Raw genomic sequence first — 21,000 nt, 5'->3', positions numbered from 1 at the left:
GGATCAGGTTGTACTAGCCTTTTACTAGACTGGATTGCCATTTTGTTTAAGTTAAAGTATGCAGCCTGACTTTTTGTGTGTATTTTGCGTTTTGTTTTGCCCCAACCAATCATATTATTTCCAGTCAACGCAGAAGCTGTGGCAGCGGTTTCCAGGGGCGTAATAGTGATTGAAATATTTAAACTAATTTCCATAACTTTAAAGCTTTAGTGCAGTGGTCTTCAACGTTTTTTAAGACAAGGACCCCTTAACTGAAAGAGCGACGGAGCAGGGACCCCCTACTACATATATTGTAAAAATTAAGTTGCAAATTAACCTGGACCTACAATAACGTGTAGGGTGGCCTAAATCCTTTAAGAGTTTAAACTTTATGGTCATTCAATTCATATGTGCACACTTGTGTGGCTTGATTTATATCCTAATAAAATACAACTGACATAAAACATGACGTAACTAAGTCTATCTTAGATGTTAGTAGAGAGACCTGGCTGGCACCCCTTGACTAAATAAAAATGTTCTTAAACGCTGCAGGCTGGAAACAAAATCAAAAGTAAAAAAAAAAAAATCACCTTCCAACAAATCTAAAACTGTCAGAAGAAATTTTCTAAAATGTCAGACTGTTCCTTTGAAGAAGATGGGACTTCATTTTTTCTGTTCTTAAGCTGACATTTAAGTGTACCCTCTAGTAAAGCGTACAGCTGCCCTATGTAATTTTGCATGTTTAAAGCACTGCAGTTGCCAGAAATCTTGCCACGCTGGTTGACACCAACCTGCTTGTGACTGCTCTAACATTAACGTACCGTGCACACAGTTTGTGAGACCACACCAAGCACACATCACACATTGTTGGAGATTAGTTCCTGGTGTGTGCTAACATTCCAGCTTTTTCGAAAAGTGGCAGCAAAAAGAAACATCTAAGTTAAAGGTCCCATATCATGCTGATTTTCAGGTTCATACTTGAGTTTTAAGTTTCTACTCAAACATGTTTACATGCTTTAATGTTAAAAAAACCCATTATTTTTCTCATACTGTCTGTACCTGTATTCACCCTCTGTCTGAAACACTAAGTTTTAGCACCTGTCTTTTTAAGCCCCCCATCCCCCTCACTAACATCTATGTTTCGGTTTCTTCCAACACTTGATCAACGCCATTCAGTGTTAAAAAGAGGGACTTCCTCTTCTCAGTCAACATTTCTGACTTAATTAATACATTGGTCTTGTAATATGAAGGCAATTATATGAAAGCCTGAACCATTGATCATGTTTGATCCAAGACAAATGTGTTATTATAAACAGTAACTCTATCATTCCTACTTTCTTTCTTCCCTCTTCGTTATTGCTACTACTAATAAAAACTAAAGGTGACAGAGCTTTTGAAACAGTTGCTCCTAGACTGTGGAACACTTTGCCTCGTGTTTTAAGAGTGGCTGCCTCTGTCAGGCGTTCGTTTAGCCACATTGTTGACTGTATTACTTCTATATCTTATGCTTCTGTGTTCTACTATGATTTACTGTGATTTATTGTGCTTTTTATCATAATCGATTTGTTTTTAATGTATTTATTTATTTGGCCTGTGAAGACCTTTATGACTGTGATATATGCTATATAAATACACTTTACTTACTTACTTACCTACTTACTTACTTAATTAATTAATTAATTAATTAATTTAGTAATCAATTATTTAATTTAAACCTCTTAGACACAGCAGCCTACCCCAGACTGCAGACTGCATTGTGACTGTCCACATGTATTAATCCTAAAAAAATATATTAAGAATCTGCATTCCTGCAAATTTTTAGTCTTTCACCCTTCTCTACTAATAGAATCCATCTCATCCACCTGCTTTTCAGTCATATCCTTGTTCTGCCTGTGGACATTTCTTTCCCTCATTAGTTTCTCTCCATCTTTTTCTTCCAGACGGTCCCGGTGGCGTGACCAACATGACCCACCATGCCAGGCCCGGCACTGGAGCGGGGCTGGGCCGTGTGGAGTGGCTGGTACCGTTGGTGCTGGTTTCAGCTCTGACCTTCCTGTGCCTGGTTCTCCTGCTGGCTGTGCTCGTCTACTGGAGGTGGGTGCAACAACACCAGCACTTATCAGCTACTTTTGAGTTGGTGGACGCGAGGTTGGAAGGTGGATGGTTGACTGGAAAGTTGTATATCTGATACTGCATTTATTTATGGTTGAAGATGGGAAAGGGGGTAACACACATTACATCATTGCCAAGCTTATTACATTAGAGATAGTGAGGAGTGAGAAACCAGCCTGGTCATTTTTGCCAGAGCAACTTGCGTCTCTGAAGCCTAAAATGATTGTTGAAATGTATATAAATGCCTGTATTTATTGCTGATTCACTTAAACTATTTGTTCAAGACACAGTGAATTTGTTTCCGCACTTGCCTTCACACATACACAGTAAAACTTGTGTAGAGTAGTTAGAGAGAGAGAGAGAGAGAGAGAAAGAGAGAGAGAGCAGGGGCGTGGGCTAGAAGGGAGGCACAGGGGGGCACCGGCCTCCCCTGAAATATGATAGCCCCCCACCCCCGGTGCCCCTCCTCCGATCCACTGGGCTAGAGTGCTGTCAATCTGACAATTGTGATTTCCATTGGATCAGAGCACTGTCTCTTGGCTGCCTGTTCTGCCAATCTTCCCAGCCCTTGTCACATGACCATTTAATGTTTCCATGACGACTATCCAAAGTTCTGATGCCATGGATCCAGCACTGGAATAGTTTTTGGTTTTTTTATAGTGGCAGACAAATGTGTATTGTATTCAGATATAATTAGTTTAAAATGAAAACAAGTGAAACTAATAATGAATGTGAGGTTTTATTTAGCAGTATTACATTGTGTTGTTTTTCTATATTTATAAGCAGATTTCCTATGCTGTAATAATGATAATCTGATAAAAGTCAAAACCATCCAAAAAATGCTTTCACACTAGAAACAAACCGGACCATGGTTCAGCTTGATCCAGTTTCACACCTGTACTTTTGGTTCAGATCAAACTGAAAAGTATGAAAGTCCAGGCCACAAGAGGTAGGTGTGAAAGCCCCCATGTGCCTTACAATAGGAGCATTAGACTTATACATGATTTTATACATAGGAATTCTGAGTTGTGACACATTAAAGTGAGAGGACTGGCTAAATAGGCAGCATGACCACCTTCAAACTGGACGAAACAGGTTTTTCTTTGTGTGACCATGTATGTCCACCGCTTGAATCCATAGCTAGTAGTGGCGTGGTGCAGGATGCATGCAAGTTTGCCTTCTTTCTCCGTTTCCACTTAGAATACAGTAGTCACTGACACTTTAATCTCTTTAACTCTTGCTTAACCCTTTGACTTTACCATCTCAACAGTAAGTCTGTTCAGCCTGACAGATTTTGGTTATTGACATGTTAGTCTCGCTTTGCCAGACCATCCGCACGCTGTGAATAGGAGGACGGTCTGGCTACTCCGCACAGCATTCCGGGATGGGAGAAAAACGTGCTCTTGTTTATTGGCATTTCTTTAAACCAATCACAATCGTCATGGGCGATGCTACGCTCCACACAGCGCTGCAAAATGGTTGTGCGAGAGAAAACTCAGATTGGACAGATAGTCTAGCTAGCTGTCTGGATTTACCATGCAGAGATCTGAGGAGCAGTCAACAATAGTTCTAATTAATCCACAGAATTTAAAATTCCAACACAAAGAATGTGTGAGGAAATAGAAAATACATGCATCCGGTGGAATTTCCTGTGGCACCGGAGCAATCCCGGAAGTGGAACATCAAGGATATAGACTATTGGCATGTCTACTAGAATTAAAAAATAAAGATCTATATATTTAAACAATGTTTGGCAGCAAAACATGGGTTATCAGGGAGCATCAAAACCTTGAAATAAAGCACAAAGTAGACTCTCTTTGCAAATACTGTTTTTGAAGAATGAGTTGAGGGCGAATAGTTTCCCTTTCCTTCTCAGCCGCTGAAACACTCCAATCCATGCATTCATCACCTCACGACTGGACGACTGCAACAGCATTCTGTACAGCAAATGTAAATGGACTGTATATTGTGCTTTTCTAGTCTTAACAACTACTTAAAGCGCATAGTACAGGAACCATTCACCATACACCAATGTAAAGTCAATGAGAAGATGTCGTAGCATTAGGAGCGAATACGGTAGAAAGTAGTATGAAAGCCCGAAAATACGCATAGGGAGGGTGGTTGGGGTGGTGGATGGGTCAAACACAGGACATTTGGGGAGGCCCCTAGCTCACCCAGTAAGAGAGTTCGCCCCATGTTGGCTCAGTCCTGCAGTGGCGCAGGGTTCGAATTGAAGCCGTGTCATCCCCCATCTCTCGCCCCCCTTTCATGTCTATTCACTTTCAAAAATAAAGGGAAAAAGCCCCAAAGAAATCTTTAAAAAAAACAAAAAAACACACTTTCACCCAGGAGACCGGGAATCGTGTCCCGCGTTTCACATTTCCTAAACCCAACCGTAACCGTCCCGTTCTTCTTTTCCTAAACCCAACCATCCCGTTGTTGTCCCGCATGTCATGGAAACGTAAGCCCACCCACAACGTTTTCCTTAACTTAAGGGGCCGTGTTCATTTCATGGAATTCTTCCGTGGGCCCATCACGGAATTTTCGGCGATCCGTGTTCATTTCATGGAATTCTTCCGTGGGCCCATCATGGAATTTTTTGCGATTCCGTGAGGGGCTGTGTTCATTTCACAGAATTCTGTGAGATCAGGTTGGCCAGGGAAATCACGACACATATGATTACGTTTATGTTACAAGGTAGACAATCCTTTTTCATCATTGACGTGAGGAAAAGTATCCTAGACGTCGTTCTAGCTTTATGCACAACCATGCTATAGTTAGCCAAGCAACTATAAAACTTTGAATTTACACAAATAGGCAGAATTACCTTTTGAGAAGAAATCAGGCAACTTCGGCGTCCCTTTTAAAATCCTTGCTCCTTATGAGCTCTTTCCATCTTGGAAAAGCCACTCCAATATTAACTTTGGTCTTGTTGCTTTGCCTGTTGCATTGTTGTTTTAATTCTCTTTTTAACTTCCTTGGTGACTCTGTTACATGTCCTCGAGAATAGGCTTGAGCCTCCATCTTCAACAGGCTTTCAAATCTGCCGGCAGTCGCAAGTAATCTTCTCCCCCTCCCTGGCATTCGTCGCAGTACCACTGAGTGTAAAAGCGCGAAAGGCGGAGGTACAGTATCTCACAAAAGTGAGTACACCCCTCACATTTTAGTAAATATTTCATTATATCTTTTAATGGGACAACACTAAAGAAATTACACTTTGCTACAATATAAAGTATTAAGTGTACAGCTGGTATAACAGTTCACCATACCTCCAGATTGGCATGGTTTGATGTCGGTTAGCCTAATAGCTGGTTTGATTTACATTGAGAGATGATCTGATGGAAAGTACCCCATGCCAATCTCTAGGTATGGTGAAGGGTATGTGATGATGGGGGGCAATTTTAATTCCAAAGGCCAAGGGAACTTTATCAGGATGTATAGTATCCTGGATCCATGAAATAACTGGCCTTTAAAAATAAAAATCTGCCTGCCTCTATGGGAATTTAACATAGGAGTGTACTGACTTTTGTTGCCAGCAGTTTAGACATTAATGGCTGTGTGTTGAGTTATTTTGAGGGGACAGCACATTTACACTGTTATACAAGCTGTACACTTACATTGTAGCAAAGTGTAATTTTTTCAGTGTTGTCCCATTAAAAGATATAATGATATATTTACTAAAATGTGAGGGGAGTACTCACTATTGTGAGATACTGTATGTCCCTTTTTGGCTAATGTATTTTAAAGATGGAGGTGCAACATGTCGGCCGTCATTCGAGCGACTCGCTTGTATGTATTCTGAATGATTCTGAATGGCAGATTCGACGCTAACGAGAATACTTTGATTAGTTGGTGGAAGTAATCACACATGAATGAGCACATATTTGTGAAAGAACAAAGGGGTTTTTGCTAAGAATCAACAAAAAAAAATGACACAATGGAGCTTTAATGCCCAGCTTCATGACAGGCTGAGAGGCACTGGGAGTTGTTCATTGTAAATGTATCCTCTGAGTAATGGTGTCGGGGGATGCCAAATCTTTTGTTGTGTTAATTAAAGCTTAATAAATTGATTAAAAAAACAAAAAGTATTACCTGAAACCTCCAGGGTGGCCTATTATGGGGAGAACACACGTTTCAAGATAATATTTAACACAGTTAATAAGCTTTTTAGGATTTCAAATCACTAAATTTATCTTTTCAGAATTAATTTCCATTTAAGGCCAAGCCAAGTCCAGATTTTTAGGATTCTCTGGTGTATTCTGGCAATGGAACCAGTAGGGAGTTACACACGTAGCAACATTCGATGCATACGGTTATGTTATGTTTGTATAAATTATTATTATTGTTTCATAGTAAGAGCGACAATGGTAGGGAGAAGTACTTAAAGACCGAATCTACGTGTAATCAGGAAGGTTGGGGTGGTGGATGTGTCAAACAAACACACGGCTTTTACCCGAGAGAGCGGTGTTCTTGTCCAGTGTGAAAACAACTTTCAACATTTTCTTTTTTTGTAAGTTAACTTACAAAAAAAGCTTTCCCTATCTAACCTTCTCACAGCAACTAACGCTATGATAGTTAGTATGTTAGTATTTTAACTCATCCACAATCTTTTACTAAACCTAACCAAGTAGATTTTGTTTTGTTTCAATTGACAACAGGACTCCCAGAGCGTTAAAAAGTGACGCCAAGGGGACGCTAACGGCAACTATTACAATATCAATAGATGATAATATCCTTCTGAACATACTAGTAGGTGTAACAGGCCCCTTCTAATCCATATCCATGAGACTGATAAGTAATGGTAACGCCTATTCAATAGAGTGATAACATTTAAAACTAAGACAAAAGTAGACTGCCATGTTTTCATGTTGTTATGAAAGATTATCACAACATATTTTACCGAAACACAGGTTTACCATTTGCATTGGTTAGCAGAGCAGTGGTGCTGTTTTTTAAGCGATTTTGAAATCAAACCCAGAGCCAGACATAATCCAGTCCCTGGCTTCTCAACGTCTTGTCCAACTTTTCTGACATGAAATTCCTAGGCTTTCATAAGCTCCATATGGCGATGCGGTAACATGACGTCTGTCTGACTCGGACACGCCTCTCAAAAGCTCACGAAAATCTTTTAAACTGACCGTTGTCGATCTGAAATGAAGAGTCTGCGGTGCAGACAGCCCCACGTGACGCGTTCGTCCAATCAGCTGCAGCCATTATGGTTGTAGGAGGGTGTAGATTGTTTTACTTGCTTGTCAGCTCCAGCTCATGAAGTTACCTCATGGTGAGTTGACCCTGCATGGACCAGCTGTCAGACTGTATTAGACTGGCTTTAGTCCGAGTAGTAGACTGAATGTCTGAAGGAACCAACCACACCATACAATCGTTGTGTCACAAGCTACAATGACCACATCCAAATGTCAACTATTTTGACAGTCCATGGGGGGTAGATTTTGGCATGGGTTCAAAGAAAGGCCAAGGCAGATTCAGAGGAAGCCAGGAGTATATCTTATAGCAGTGTATGGCAGTGCAAATCAGTGGACATATGAACCAAGCACTGAGCACAGGATAAATGTTTTATGCTTTATGAAGAAGACATGATTATAACATGATCGGTAACACTTTACTTGAAGTTTTCTACATAAGAGTGACATGATACTGTCATGAATACATGAAACTCACATGACACTGTCATGACACAGTCATGACACATGAACCCTAACCATAACCATAAATGTGTCATGACAAAACCGAATGACACTTACTGTGTGTTGAGCTCTCCGTTTTAGCTACAGAGTGAGGCATCACTTCTATTCCATCTTTGTTGGGAGTCGCACATGCGCAGTAGCTAGGTAAGCACTACAAGCCAGTCAGAAACAGAGTATGAGGGCGTGCCATGCTAGCATCTAGGCGAGCATTATAACGTGTGTTACAAAGTGACGCACGTTTGTCACGGAAGTAAAGGCTGGACTACAATAGAGCTGTTTGGAGCAGTTTGTGAACAGTGTTTTCTGTTGGAGATGGTAAGTCCCTTTGGGGTGGACTTTGGGCTTTTTCACTTTGTAAACCTATTACATGCACAAAAAATATATATAACACAATAAAGGCAAAAAGCATAATATGAGCACTTTAAGATATCTCTTTAATAGGTTTTGACTATAGCTACTTCCTGTTTGATTTACACAACATGTTCTCCTTGTTGAAAGTACTGCCATTAGATTGTAGACAAATAAAGCAGCAGGTGGTGATAATAACACTAGCACTAATTGTCTGAATCACAAAATTTGGTCTTTCATAGAAATCTGAAACATAAAAAATCATCTGTGGCATGTGACGAAAGACAGAACATGAAAGTAAGCTATACTGACACAACAATCATAAGGAATTCAGCGTGGTGCCTGACAGATACCTAACATAGTTGTTGTTTTCTTTGTTCGTTACAAACCTTTCATATCACATGATCTCTGGACTAAAATCAAGTTTTGCGTGATGAGAAATTGTGTGTAACCCTATTAACACACACGCACACACACACACACACATACACACACACACACACAAGCGCAGGCCTGGCAGGTGCTAGGGGTGTGTTGGGGTATGTAATCCTATTGCGGAGCAAAGCTCAAATCACAATCCCATGTCCAACGCAGACTCCTCCCCCGCTGCCGTCCTATTGGCCCTCCGACAGCAGTTGGCTCTGCTGCATTCAGGTCAAATTGGAAAGAGGTAAATATGAGCTTCCTAACACGAAAGGTTTACCTTACTTGTTAATACAGTTAATTTACATTAAGTCTGTAAATTATGTTGGGAAGCACATTGGACTTGCTGATAAGTCCTATCTACAGATGCAGGATAGTGGGATGATTGTTTTTTATTACAATTTGACAGTATTCACATCTTCACACTGTCACTGCAAACAATAATGTCATTTATACACAAACTTGTAAAATGGTGTAAAAGACTTTTCTTAGTTGCAACCAAAAATCCACTTTAAACTATAGTGCGCAACTATTTTATATTAATGCACGTCCGTAACATTCAATCCATTGCCAAATGAGTTGAGACAAAGCTAATTAAGACTATCAGCTCCACACAACTCTTTCTGTATTTCTCAGTATGGCCATGTTTACAAAAGGGTGTCGTCGGGCGACATTCGCGCACAGCAGCTCGAGTGATGCTTTTTATGTCACCGCTGAGAAAGGACAACAGTCAGCAACGCTCCTGCTTGTGAGACGAAGAGGAATACTGCAACAGAAGAAGGCATGTCTTAAAAAAAAGAGAATAAGCACCAACAAAATGTTTCAGTGATGTCAAATGTCAGTAACTGTACTGCTAAGGAAAGACCTTTACGTTAGGCAGAAAGACTAAAACCTGAAAAAAGAAAGTGACTTATGGCGAAGACAAACGCATAAATAAATGCATAACCATTAGTGTGGCTTTTCCTAGTTGGAGAGCAATGAAAAAGGAAACGGACTGAGGTCAGACACGGATGTCGCCTTACGGCTCTTGAACAGCTTAGTAATGGGTTTTGTAACGTGATAGAAGTAGGAATTATTGCTATTTCACTCACTCAACCATGTGGAATGCGCCAACAGTGTTGTCTTCATTACTTCCTCATTGGGGGAAAGACAGAAACTACGCACTATAGCTTTAAATCATGTATTTAGAAAATATACTTAGGAAAGACTTTAGTGCATTTCTAGGTATAGCTAGAATTACTGTGTATACACAGTAATTCCTTAAAGTGTTGTCTTCTGCTGTGTGTTCAGATAAAGATAAAAACCCTTTAGGGTTCTTATCTAGCCCCTTATTTCTTTTAAGAAGAATATTTTTTGGGCTTTTATAGCCTTGTAATATAGAGCAGCTGGATAATAACAGGAAATGGGGGAGTGAGTGAGAGAGAGGGGATGACACACAGTGATGGGACACAGGTTGGATTTGAACCCAGACCACTGCCAAGGATTCAACCTACATGTCAAGCTGAACCAGGGGGAGCTAGGTCATCCCTAGCCCCTCATTTCTCACTACAGTAATTGCAGTATTTTTCACATGGGGGCTGAGAACAGGAACCTTTTGTTCTTTTTGAGGACAGAGTGAGTTATCTGTAGCGTAGAGTATCGAAAACTAGCAAGTACTGAAGGCTGGTTTTGAATTCTCGGTCAAATAGTAATTTACTGACTTACTGCGGCTTTATCTTAGTTTGTAAACCATTTCTACGAACCACAAAATGATTCTGTCAACTCTGTCCCAGGTGACTTGAATGCATCATGACACCAGCTGTCTCACACCAGGAAGTGGCTTGGGATTGACCTGCGTGTGTGTGTGTGTGTGTGTGTATATGTGTGTCTGTGTGTGTGTGTGTGTGTGGGAACAACCCCCTTCTTGCGTTATTAGTAAAGCCTTCTGTCCCTCCGTCCCCTGTGTACTCGTTCATAGTTCATGTCAGCAACAGCATGCGGAAACCTCCATCCTCTTCTTGTTCACCAGGATGAACACTTTCTGCTCTTTGGTCTGTATCAAATACAGGTAGGGAGTGTATGGACACACACACACACACACACACACACACTGATAGATGCAGTGAGTGTTGAGTAATTGTTGTCACTGGAAGTTGTTTTGGTAGCTAAGGACAAAAGCATTTGGCAGTCTTCATGTTAACACTTTGTAATAGGAATGGAGTGTAGCTCAGTAGGTTTTGAAATGTGGGTACAAATGAGTCTACTTCGATGTGTCAAGTAGGCACAGGATGACATCACTAAAGAGCATCAGTTTCTGTATTTCTGGTAAATAGTGATGTCATTGCTGTTTCACGTTTTCTTCTGTCTTTCTTCTTTTCTTTTGATTCTGTGTTTTTTGTTCGGTATATTTTTGCTGGAGTGGAGGGCTCTACAGTCCTATATTTATTAAAAAATCTGGTTAACATCAGCCCTCATTCAACAAGTCTTCCCATCTAAATGACAAAAGAGGTGGTTTGTTATTGCATTCTAAAATCCCCCATGTGACAGTTTTCTGATCTGGTGCCTCTATGGGGAGTACATCTGGCAATGTGAGACTAGAGGAATACTGAAGTCATGGTGAAAAGAAACCAACAGTGGCTGCTGGTAGGAGACAGGATGGCAACAGCAGTCTCCCATGTCAAAGTCAAAGACTTTGTCCACCTAAACACCACGCCTGACCCCCTCCTTTTTGCATAGGGTTGGGACGAAATATTGATACGACAATATATCGTTGTCCTTCTTTGTGAGATAAAAGAATCGATATGCTGGCTCCAAATAAAGATATTTAATGAATGAAATAAGGGGCTCTAAATAGATTTCCCTGCTCCTAGCATCGCTACTTCATGGCTCTTCGACAGTACATTAACTAGCCGAAGAGGAAGAGGTTGTCAACGGGATGGCGGAGAGCACTGTGAGGAAAATAACAGATGCCCCGTTCACGTTTAAGTTCAAAGTCTGGACCCATAGTTGCTCTATAGTTCTGTAATTGTATTTTACAGAATGACTTTTCCTGAAGAATTGTGCTGTTTTCTAACAGTTTGGACTCGCAGTGGATAAAGAGAGAAAACCTTCACTTAACCTTCTCACACCCATTTTGTATCATTAGAGGATTGTCTAGCAAAATATAAGAATTACTGTATCGGTATCGTGAGCCATGTATTGTGCTTTGTATCGGGAGCTACCTTGTGATTAACACCCTTAGTTTTGCAGCACTATAACATATATCATGCTACTTCTGCCTTTGCTCCTGACAAACAGAGAAACAAGAAAGGGCCGATGCAGTGGGGACACACACCTTTTACTCATCTTGTCTTTATCCATATTCTACCTTTTCTTCCATAGCCAAAAGAAAAGCATGTATTTCTGGCATTTCCATTCAGATTTTTGATGTACCAACTGAACATCATTCATTCATATAAATCATGCAAAGACTACGTTTTGAGAAGATGAAACAACCATTCACAAGGTGTAATAAAGATATTATTGCAATGGATTCATGTAGTGATGAAGGCTACTGGAAGTCTTTCAAAATAAAATCCTATTAAATTATCCATTCAGAAGGATGTAGTGATAGGCCGATTAATGTCATTTTGAGATAACTGGCATCGGCCGATGCCTGCGCTCATGTGGCCGATTAACCAAAAATGTCTGCAGACATATCTGCAGGGAGCCTCGTCTGTGTGGCTGCTGTGGAACAAAGTTAGCTATCAACCTTGTGTCAATTTCTCCATTCTACCAGGCAGACATCAGCGTCACGGTAGTAAGCCTTTAACCAGATAAACTAGCTTACAGGGCTTGAAAAACAGCCCCCAGTTCTTCTCCTGACGAGTAAAACATTTATCAGATTGTCATTTGGGATGGTTATGGGACGGTATGACGGTAAGTGTAACTGGGAAGCCTTTTAGGGGCCGTCCACATGACAACACAACGCTTTGATTACATCTTTTTTCCTTTGCGTTTTCATAAATCTGCTGCATGTTATAGCCTACAACTAAACAGACAAGGCAGACAATAACAGTGTTAAATATATGTTCATGTAAGTTCAGCAATTTTGTGGCTCATGTGTGTCATTATGATGACATTGCTTTTCTTCAGTTGTGATAGAAGAACATGATATCAGCAATGTATATCACTGCTGTCTAAATATCGCTTCAAGTCTCTGAGTGAGAGTCCAAGTCAAGTCTCAAGTCCATTTTGCATCAAGTACTTCTTTTGTTTGGGCCTTTGTTGTCTGAAGTTTTTAAAGCCAAGGCTTCTGATGAACGATCCAGCAGCTGCCAGTTCGGTCTACATGTTTGTCCTCTCTCATGTGTAGCCGCGCGGCGCAGCAGATACGTGACGTATTACGTTTTGCGTAGGTAGGTTAGAGGTTACGCAGGGAGAGGAATAACATGCAGCTCATCAGCTGTTTCCTAAAAATAAAGATTGTTCACGAGTCCCGCATCGTAAGTCTGAGTCAAGTCTGAAGTCTTTTGAGGACGAGTCTCAAGTCAAGCCTGAAGTCACTGTGCATGCAACTTAAGTGTGACTCGAGTGAGAGTCTCAGACTTGAGTCTCCATCTGTGGCATCGGCCATTGAAAAACCCATATCGGTCGACCACTAGAACACAGCAGAACTATTTGAAGACACACTGATTTTGTCTTTCCCAAATGAAATCTCAAAACCTCCGCTCAGTCCAGTTCAGCCTTAACAGGTAACTTGTTTGGTTTGGATGGTAAAAAATTCAAGTATACATGTCATTACATGTAGGCTATTTATAATGTTACAGTAATAACAAACAAAACTTATCTGTAGACTAAAATGTTTGTCAAAGCAGCCTGGCAGCTGGATGTAAATATAGCTAGTCGACCTCCTCTCTCATGCTCTGTGTCTCTGGATTTGTTTGAACTTCTTCAGTGTTTTCTGAGAGAGAAGACTAGGATACCTCTTTTGCTTCCTTCTGCTGTATTTAAACTCAAACTTGTCTCTAAACGCCTGATGCAGATCTCCATTTCAAAGCAGTCTGATGTCAAACATCACATATGTGAATTGTCAAAGTCACCGTCACTGACTAAAAATAAGACGGGAGACCTGCTGATGTGTCTGCTCCTGAAAGCTTCCCTGTACGACTGCTTCTACATGTACTGCATGTGACTTCAAACACACCGAGAATGAGGCACATTCTGTGTGTGTGTGTGTGTGTGTGTGTGTGTGTATGTGTGTGTGTGTGTGTGTCAGCTACAGTACACACTGTAATGCTTAGAAATTAGACAAGTTTGCGATGATACGTGCAGGAAGTGTTGACGTTCATGAGAAGCTCCGACAAACTTAGTGTGCATTTGTAGTGTGCGTTTGTGTTGATATTTAATTGTGTGTTTGCGTGTGTGTGTGTGTGTGTGTGTGTGTGTGTGTGTGTACCCGTGTGCGTGATAAGATAATGGTTTATCTCTCTCTCTGTCTCTCTCTGCAAGAGATGTACTGTATACAGACAGACAAAAATCATACTGTTTAGCAGAGATCCACTTGCCTATCGTTTTTCCAACCCACTTTAGATGAAACCACGCCAACGTTTTTTTAGGTTGTCTCTGTTGTGATAGGCTAGTACCCGTTGAAAGTGTGTTGATCATGAATCCATGGTGTGGATAAAACATTAATCTGTTGAATTTTACTCATTCAGCAGCTACTTAGCTAGTTTACTAATTCCACCATGCTTACATAGTGCTCTCCTCCCGGAAATGTAGTATATAGTAGCGACAGGGAGTAAGGCAGATAGGGGACGTTAGACCCAGTGCTGCTGCTAGCCAATGACAACACAGTTAACGTTGTATCAAGGCTTTCATCATTCAGAAGTGGCCGCAAAGTAACCTAAAGTAGATTGGAAAAAATGTTCACTACAAGGATCTGGCCTACAGTGTCCCCCCCAGAGGACCGAAGGCCAGGCTGATCCTGCTCCTCTTCCACAAAAAAAGATCGAAACCAATGGTTTATTTAGTGCAACAAGTCATCCAGACTTAATGACAAAATAGTTCTAATAGCAGTGCCTTCCTTAATGACCAATGTGAGTGTTTTCTGATCAGGATTCCCCATCATTAGTCCTTCCAAAACTGTTACAAAAATAATTCAATTACATGACTTTCTGGATGCCATCTCCATGGTTAAGATTTTTTTAAGTTTAGGCAATCATACCCACTTGCTAACAATTGGGGAAATATGTAAGAAATAAAAACAAGTTGACCATGTTGACTGTTGAAAGAAGGTGGGATGTAAACAGTTTTGTACACCCAACAGACCTCTTCGCTAAAAGGTTGTAATGAAAGTTGTGATGCTACAACAGCATCTCGCTATCATTTTGTTTTGCGTCCCAAAAGCAATGGTCATTACTTGCAAAACCACAAGTGGTCAGGAAAATGTAAACGCAGGCTATTTTAAGCACTTAAACAAATGACCAACGCCATTGTTTTTGAACAAAATTAGCCATGCTTGTGAGTGGGAAATAGGTGAGGAATCAAGACCTTGTTGCTAGTGGTTGTGCATGACCAATGTGGAAGCTGGGGGATAGTGTGAAAATCCAATCAGACAGAGCTGATGACTTCATGTGTATCATTGGAATATGTTAGCATTAGGAAATTGAAGAGAAAATGGAGAAAAAAATAAAAACTATATATGGAAAAAATGGGTAAATGCTCTTGCCAGTTCAAATGTACGAATGTACTATTTAACAAGTGACAAGTGCATAAGGCATTTATTGATACTGATGACCACCAAGGATTCATCCTTTTTATCCTCCATTTTCAGGTGAAAGGAGAAATTGTTTCTGTGTTTGACCTCAAATGAGAACTACAACGAAGGAGAGCATCAATTAGTCAGGGGTTTGTAAAGCTCTCTACTTATGGAAATAAAAGACATTGTTAAAATGTGACTTTTCTCTCTTTCTGCCAGGCGCTGTTTCCAGACAGCCCACTTCTATGTGGAAGACCACAATTCACCCAGGGTGGTACCCAATGAGACGATCTCTGTCATCCCCATTCCAGGTAACAACCAACCACAGCACCTGTATGTCCCCATGCAAAGCTGCAGGCCTGATGGGCTGGCATACCTTGCCGTATTAGTATTTGTCTGATTGTTTGTTTGTCCAACATTGCTGTGTAAGTCTAAGTAGATGGGTCATATTTACTTGTATTTGATAGTAGAGATAGATCGATATATGGTTTGGTCCATTCAGTGGTCTTTAATTGAATTCAATATATTTGACCCTAATTACATACACACACCCCACTTTGGAAGTATAAATCAAAACACATGAATGCCTAAAGGATGCAGGGCATTGTCTTTTTGAATCTGACTGGACCTCCTGTTTTTTCCTAAATGGATCCACTCTACAGTGTGTCCACTTTCTCTTCCTCTGAAACATTTTCCTCAGCCTGGTCAGTTTAAAGAGTTCCAATTGCTCTGTAGTCACCATCAATGCTGCAGGTGGTTCATCTGTGAAAGGTGACCATATGCTCTGCTATAAAACTTGTCCTATTGTCCTTTGGACAATACAGCTAGATCATCCGTGACTAATGAACCAAAAACCTTACAGTAAAAGACATGTTGAGCGCATGACCATCGCAGAAATCTTTTCCTTGAGATGAGTGACTGGTTTGTGTGAATGAAGTTAAACACGCTTATCTGACAAGTTCACGCGTCTGTAAAAAGTGATTTCTTAGTTTTGATTTCTGTTTTATTTTGAAGGTCAGGCAAATTGGGAGGGAAAAAAAACTAAATGTGTGCATGCAGAAGAGTAGAAGGCTTTAAGGTATGGTAGAGCTTGGTAGTGCCTTCAGTCAAATATCGGATATCGGAAATATGATCTGAAGCCACATCACAACCTGTTCTGTGTCAGTAAAAAGGTTTAAGTGATTCTCTGTCTGTGTGTGTGTGTGTGTGTGTGTGTGTGTGTGTGTGTGTGTGTGTGTGTGTGTGTGTGTGTGTGTGTGTGTGTGTGTGTGTGACAGAGTGATAGAGAGGCTGTGCCCAGTTCACCAATTACAAAGAACACACATAGTGTATATAAAACCTCTACAGGGCGTGAAAGCTGCTCCAGCTCTCGTCTTCAGGTCCAGGATTTGGATCCAAACCCATCATATCAATTGAAAGCTTGTGGGGCCTCTCTACAATGGGCCCTGGCCAAGTCCAAAGGCCTCCATTCACACACCAGTGCCAGTGTGTCCATCATGGCAGAGTCCAGCACAGACAAAAAGGGCTCTGTCACTGAGCCTATGTCCTATACCCCAGCGGGGACAAAAGGCTCTCTATGCTCCTGTTTTGGATTCACCATTAATTTCACTTCACTGTGGTAGGATGTGTCTGTTTTTTGATAACCACTGGAAGTGTCATGTAGCTTTACATACGTGTGGAGGCTAAATATCAGGAAACACTGTTTCCACTGCAGCACACAGGCTTGTGGATGGCCATATGTTACTTGGGTCTCAATAAGCTTATACCTAGAGCCTCACACATCCCATAAGCCTCTTTTAGCCCTGCAGGCAACAGCCACTTAATACAGAAGCTTCCGGTAAACACATACACACAAACATGACAGATGTGTTTCATGAGCATGGGAAGATCAATATCTGATGATCAAATGCTGCTTATTTGGTATTAATACCTATGAAAAGTCACAGTTATTACAATCATTCATTGATTATTTGAGGTGTAATGATACAGTCACCTTGTTGTTTGTCACATTAAAGGGAAATTCCACCAATTGTACCCCATCAAAGTGTGTTTGCAGTGTTGGCCAGTACAACTGCATATGCAAACAAAGTTGATGTAAGAAAAGTCTTTAGTGTCTCTAGAGGGAGCTGTGTGACGTCTGAAAAATGTCCTCAAGCGAGGAAAGTTCATGCCCGCATGTGAGCCGCGGATTAATTAATTAAGTTTAACCTCACGTGACACTACGTGAAAGGGGAAGGTGTTAAACCAATTGTACCAAAACACGGAATTGGACTACTATTTAACTTGGCTACGAGATGTTTTTAGTCATGAAACTGTCTCAATTTAATACTGACGCCCGCATGGACAGACAGTAGTCCGAGCTCCGGCGGAGCTCTGCGCCCGTCAGCAGCGGCTTCTCGCTACGCAGCCGGTCCCCAAGAGCAGCATGATTACGGGGAGAGTCCGGTACAGCCTGAACACTCTGCAAACGGTTATCCCGTTAGTGCTAACTTTACAGCTGAGGGTTCAGTTCCAGTCAAAACAATGCAGCTTAACTGTCTTATCAGCTTTATTTTGGCGCCCGTGAGTTTTCTTTGGTGCTGGCTATAAACCTCTTTGACTTTCAACAAAACTAATATATCTACTGTACATAGGCCACTGAGGGATCTTTTGGATGCATTTTCTGGGCTAAAAATAAACCAATGTATAATTTTGGATTCGGCGATCCATTTATCCACAGTTACATATGGGCTACACATGCTCACTGTAATGTTCTCGCATTAACCGGTTTATTAAAGCACGCAAAACAGTGGCAAGAAAAACTTACAAATGTGCCGCCATGTCTCACAGAAAAACGCACTCTCACTCAGCAGCCTATAATGACAGAGATTACGTTACTGACGGGCCAGGGCTCCTGCTCCACCAAACACCAGCACGCACACTGGCCATGCATGTGCCACGCATTCCCACACTCTAAGACATAAATCCGTGGGGCGACCTCTATCTCACCCAGTAAGAGCGTGCGCCCCATGTAGCCTGAGTCCTTTGTGGCGGCCCGGGTTCGAAGCCGACCTGCGGCCCTTTGCTACGTGTCATCCCCCATTTCTCTCCCACCTTTCCCAGTCCATCCACTGTCACTCACACTGAAAAGATCCCCCAAAAATAATCTTTAAACATTTTTCTTTTAATTACATAAATCCATAAAATAAACAGAAAGAATTCAGGCAGCTCCTTACCCGGACTTTGTCCCGTAATTAAAACAGAAATGTGTGTTATACAGTTCAAATACAGAACATTTTTACGGAGATCTCAGACAAAGCTGCTCAGTTCGTACATTTCTGAAATGAAGTCTGCTTCTTTAATTATTAAAGCTTTTTTGATGCTTTTTGACACTTTGATTTTTACACTATTCACTATGATACTTTTTAATGCTTAAGGTACTTCTTTTGGGCGCTGTTGACTGTCGCTAATCTGGTTAATTTACGATAATGGCGTTGTGAATAGCTTACTACGTTAGTTGTCGGAGCACAGATAGAGGTCCCATAATGCAATTTGAAATGTGAATAAACAGGAATACAACTGTGAATCCCGTTCTACGGACAATTTCTGTTAAAATATACAGTCACACAACTGTTAATACACAGATATTTCTTAGAGTGCATGATTGGCAGAAAGATGGGAGATGACAGACTGGCTCTGCTAATCCAGAACTCCCAAGTGTATGAGCATCATCATTAAAAGAAATGTACACACGGTACGTACAGGATTACGGCTACAGGCGCCACTGAGTACATGCTATGGTGTAAGTGATTGCACTCTACTGTCTGTAGAAAATACCAAAGCCAAAGAAAGAGATTGGATCAGTTCTCCATGTAGCTAATAGTCTTTTCAAGACCGACTGCTGTGTTTACTGACACACAAATCATTTAGACATATTTGCATACCTAAATGAGCATCTCGCAAGACACAAAGCGAGAGCTAGCGAGTGTATATGCGCTCGTTAATGTTTAATGAAGACTAAACTGAGCGGTGCTGTGAGAGAGTTTTAGCTGTTTTGTGATGTTTTTTCATCCTTTTCACTGAAAGGGCTCCAATCATCTGGGTCGAGTTCAGCTTTTTATGCTCGCAGTGTCTGAAGAACGACAACCACTTTGCAACAATTTGTGTGCAAGCTGCTGAAACATGCACTACGGTCCTGTGCCGTCCTGCTCAAAGCTCCATCAAGCAACCCAACATTACAACAAAAAATGATTTATGCAAGCTTTCTTGTATGTTTGAAACCGCTTGCTCCTCTGTGATACAGCAGTGGAACTGAAACGTTACTGAATGTGCATTACTCTCGGCAGAGATCATTGTAGGGAATGGGTTTACTCAAAGCACCACTCAGTACCATGAGTGCATATGTTTGCATTTGCCCTTAACCCTGGCATTTTAATTCATTACTGTCCATCAATTAATTTCCTAACGGTATCTAGGGTAATTAACAAAGACACCACTGAATACAAATGCATGATAATTTTGCCTTGACGTGCTTCGCTTTGAAAAATTTCTGCATCAGCATTTATCATCACAACACATGGACACAATGTTCTCTGTTAGTGGTATAGTAAGGCTTAATAGGCATTTGCTGTATTAAACATAAATGACAAGTAGAGTGAACGTTAAGTCTTCACCTTGGAAACAGTAGTTGACAAAATAATCTCACCACAATCTCAGCCACTTAATCAGAATCAGAATAGGGTTTATTGTCAAGTAAGTAACACAATGAATGTGCCTTGATGGATGGACCATAAATTAACATATTAAAAGGAAATAAACATTAAATGTAAAAGAAACGATAACCTAAACAAATATATACAATATAACTCTGGTTTAGTGCAGGCTGTGCAAACATGTTGAAGGATGTGCAAAGTACGGACTGTGGACTGGTAGCTGGAGAGGTGCCCTTGAGCAAGGCGCCAAACCTCCAACTGCTCAGGGCACCTTTAATGCTGCTCACTCTGACATCTCTCCATTAGTTAATGTATAGGTCCTGTTTGTGCATATGTGTGTATTTAAGGCCTTTGCGTAATGTGTAAAATATATCAAGTGTTAAAATGTAATTTCTCCCCTGGGAATCAATAAAGTATCTCTTATAAAGTCCAGGAAATACATTAATGTAACATGTAGTGTCTAGTGGTGTGTGAGGGGGTTCAGGAGTCTGTGTCAGTGGGGGTCCCGAGCCTTGCTAATGAGGCCCACTGAAGTTTTTGTGGTGTGAGGTTTTGGTCCTGATGGACTGCAGCCTCCTGCCAGAGGAGAGAGGTTCAAACAATTTGTATCCAGGGTGGGAGGGGTCAGCCAATACAATATAATTAAATTTTATTTATAGTGTCAAATAATACCAGAAGTTATCTCAGGACACTTTTCAGATAGAGTAGGTCTAGACCACACTAACTATAACTATAACTTACAGAGACTAGACAATACCCCCGAAGAACAAGCATTTTTGTTGTGAAACGTTTGTACAGTTTCTCATGGAGTTGCAGATGTTCGTATTTCCATTTCCAAGCACTTAAAAAAGAATTGCTCATGTTGCTTTAAAAACCACACAAAAGGACACACAAACAGCTACTACACTGCGTGGCGAAATTGTTTTCTCAACTGCAGTTTCGAAGGACAAGAATGAATTTCCATCAGAAAAATGGACATTTGAAAATCTACTGTATAATTGCATGGCAACTGGGGAACTCCATT

General features: G+C 40.9%; 1 protein-coding gene across 2 annotated transcripts in view; it reads left to right on the top strand.

Annotated features, from left to right (window-relative positions):
• ptprga (protein tyrosine phosphatase receptor type Ga) overlaps positions 1-21,000 on the top strand; it is a 538,553-nt gene that overhangs the window by 486,206 nt on the left and 31,347 nt on the right. For both annotated transcript variants that reach the window (XM_039797848.1, XM_039797847.1), the window contains exons 13-14: positions 1,920-2,073; positions 15,505-15,596. In XM_039797848.1, the coding sequence (XP_039653782.1) occupies positions 1,920-2,073; positions 15,505-15,596 (246 nt within the window). The remainder of the gene's footprint in view (positions 1-1,919; positions 2,074-15,504; positions 15,597-21,000) is intronic.

The sequence above is a fragment of the Perca fluviatilis genome, chromosome 4 (assembly GCF_010015445.1).
Source record: "Perca fluviatilis chromosome 4, GENO_Pfluv_1.0, whole genome shotgun sequence".
Classification (NCBI taxonomy): Eukaryota; Metazoa; Chordata; class Actinopteri; order Perciformes; family Percidae; genus Perca; species Perca fluviatilis.
Note: the sequence above shows the minus strand (reverse complement) of the source record. Positions and strands in the feature narration are given on the sequence as shown.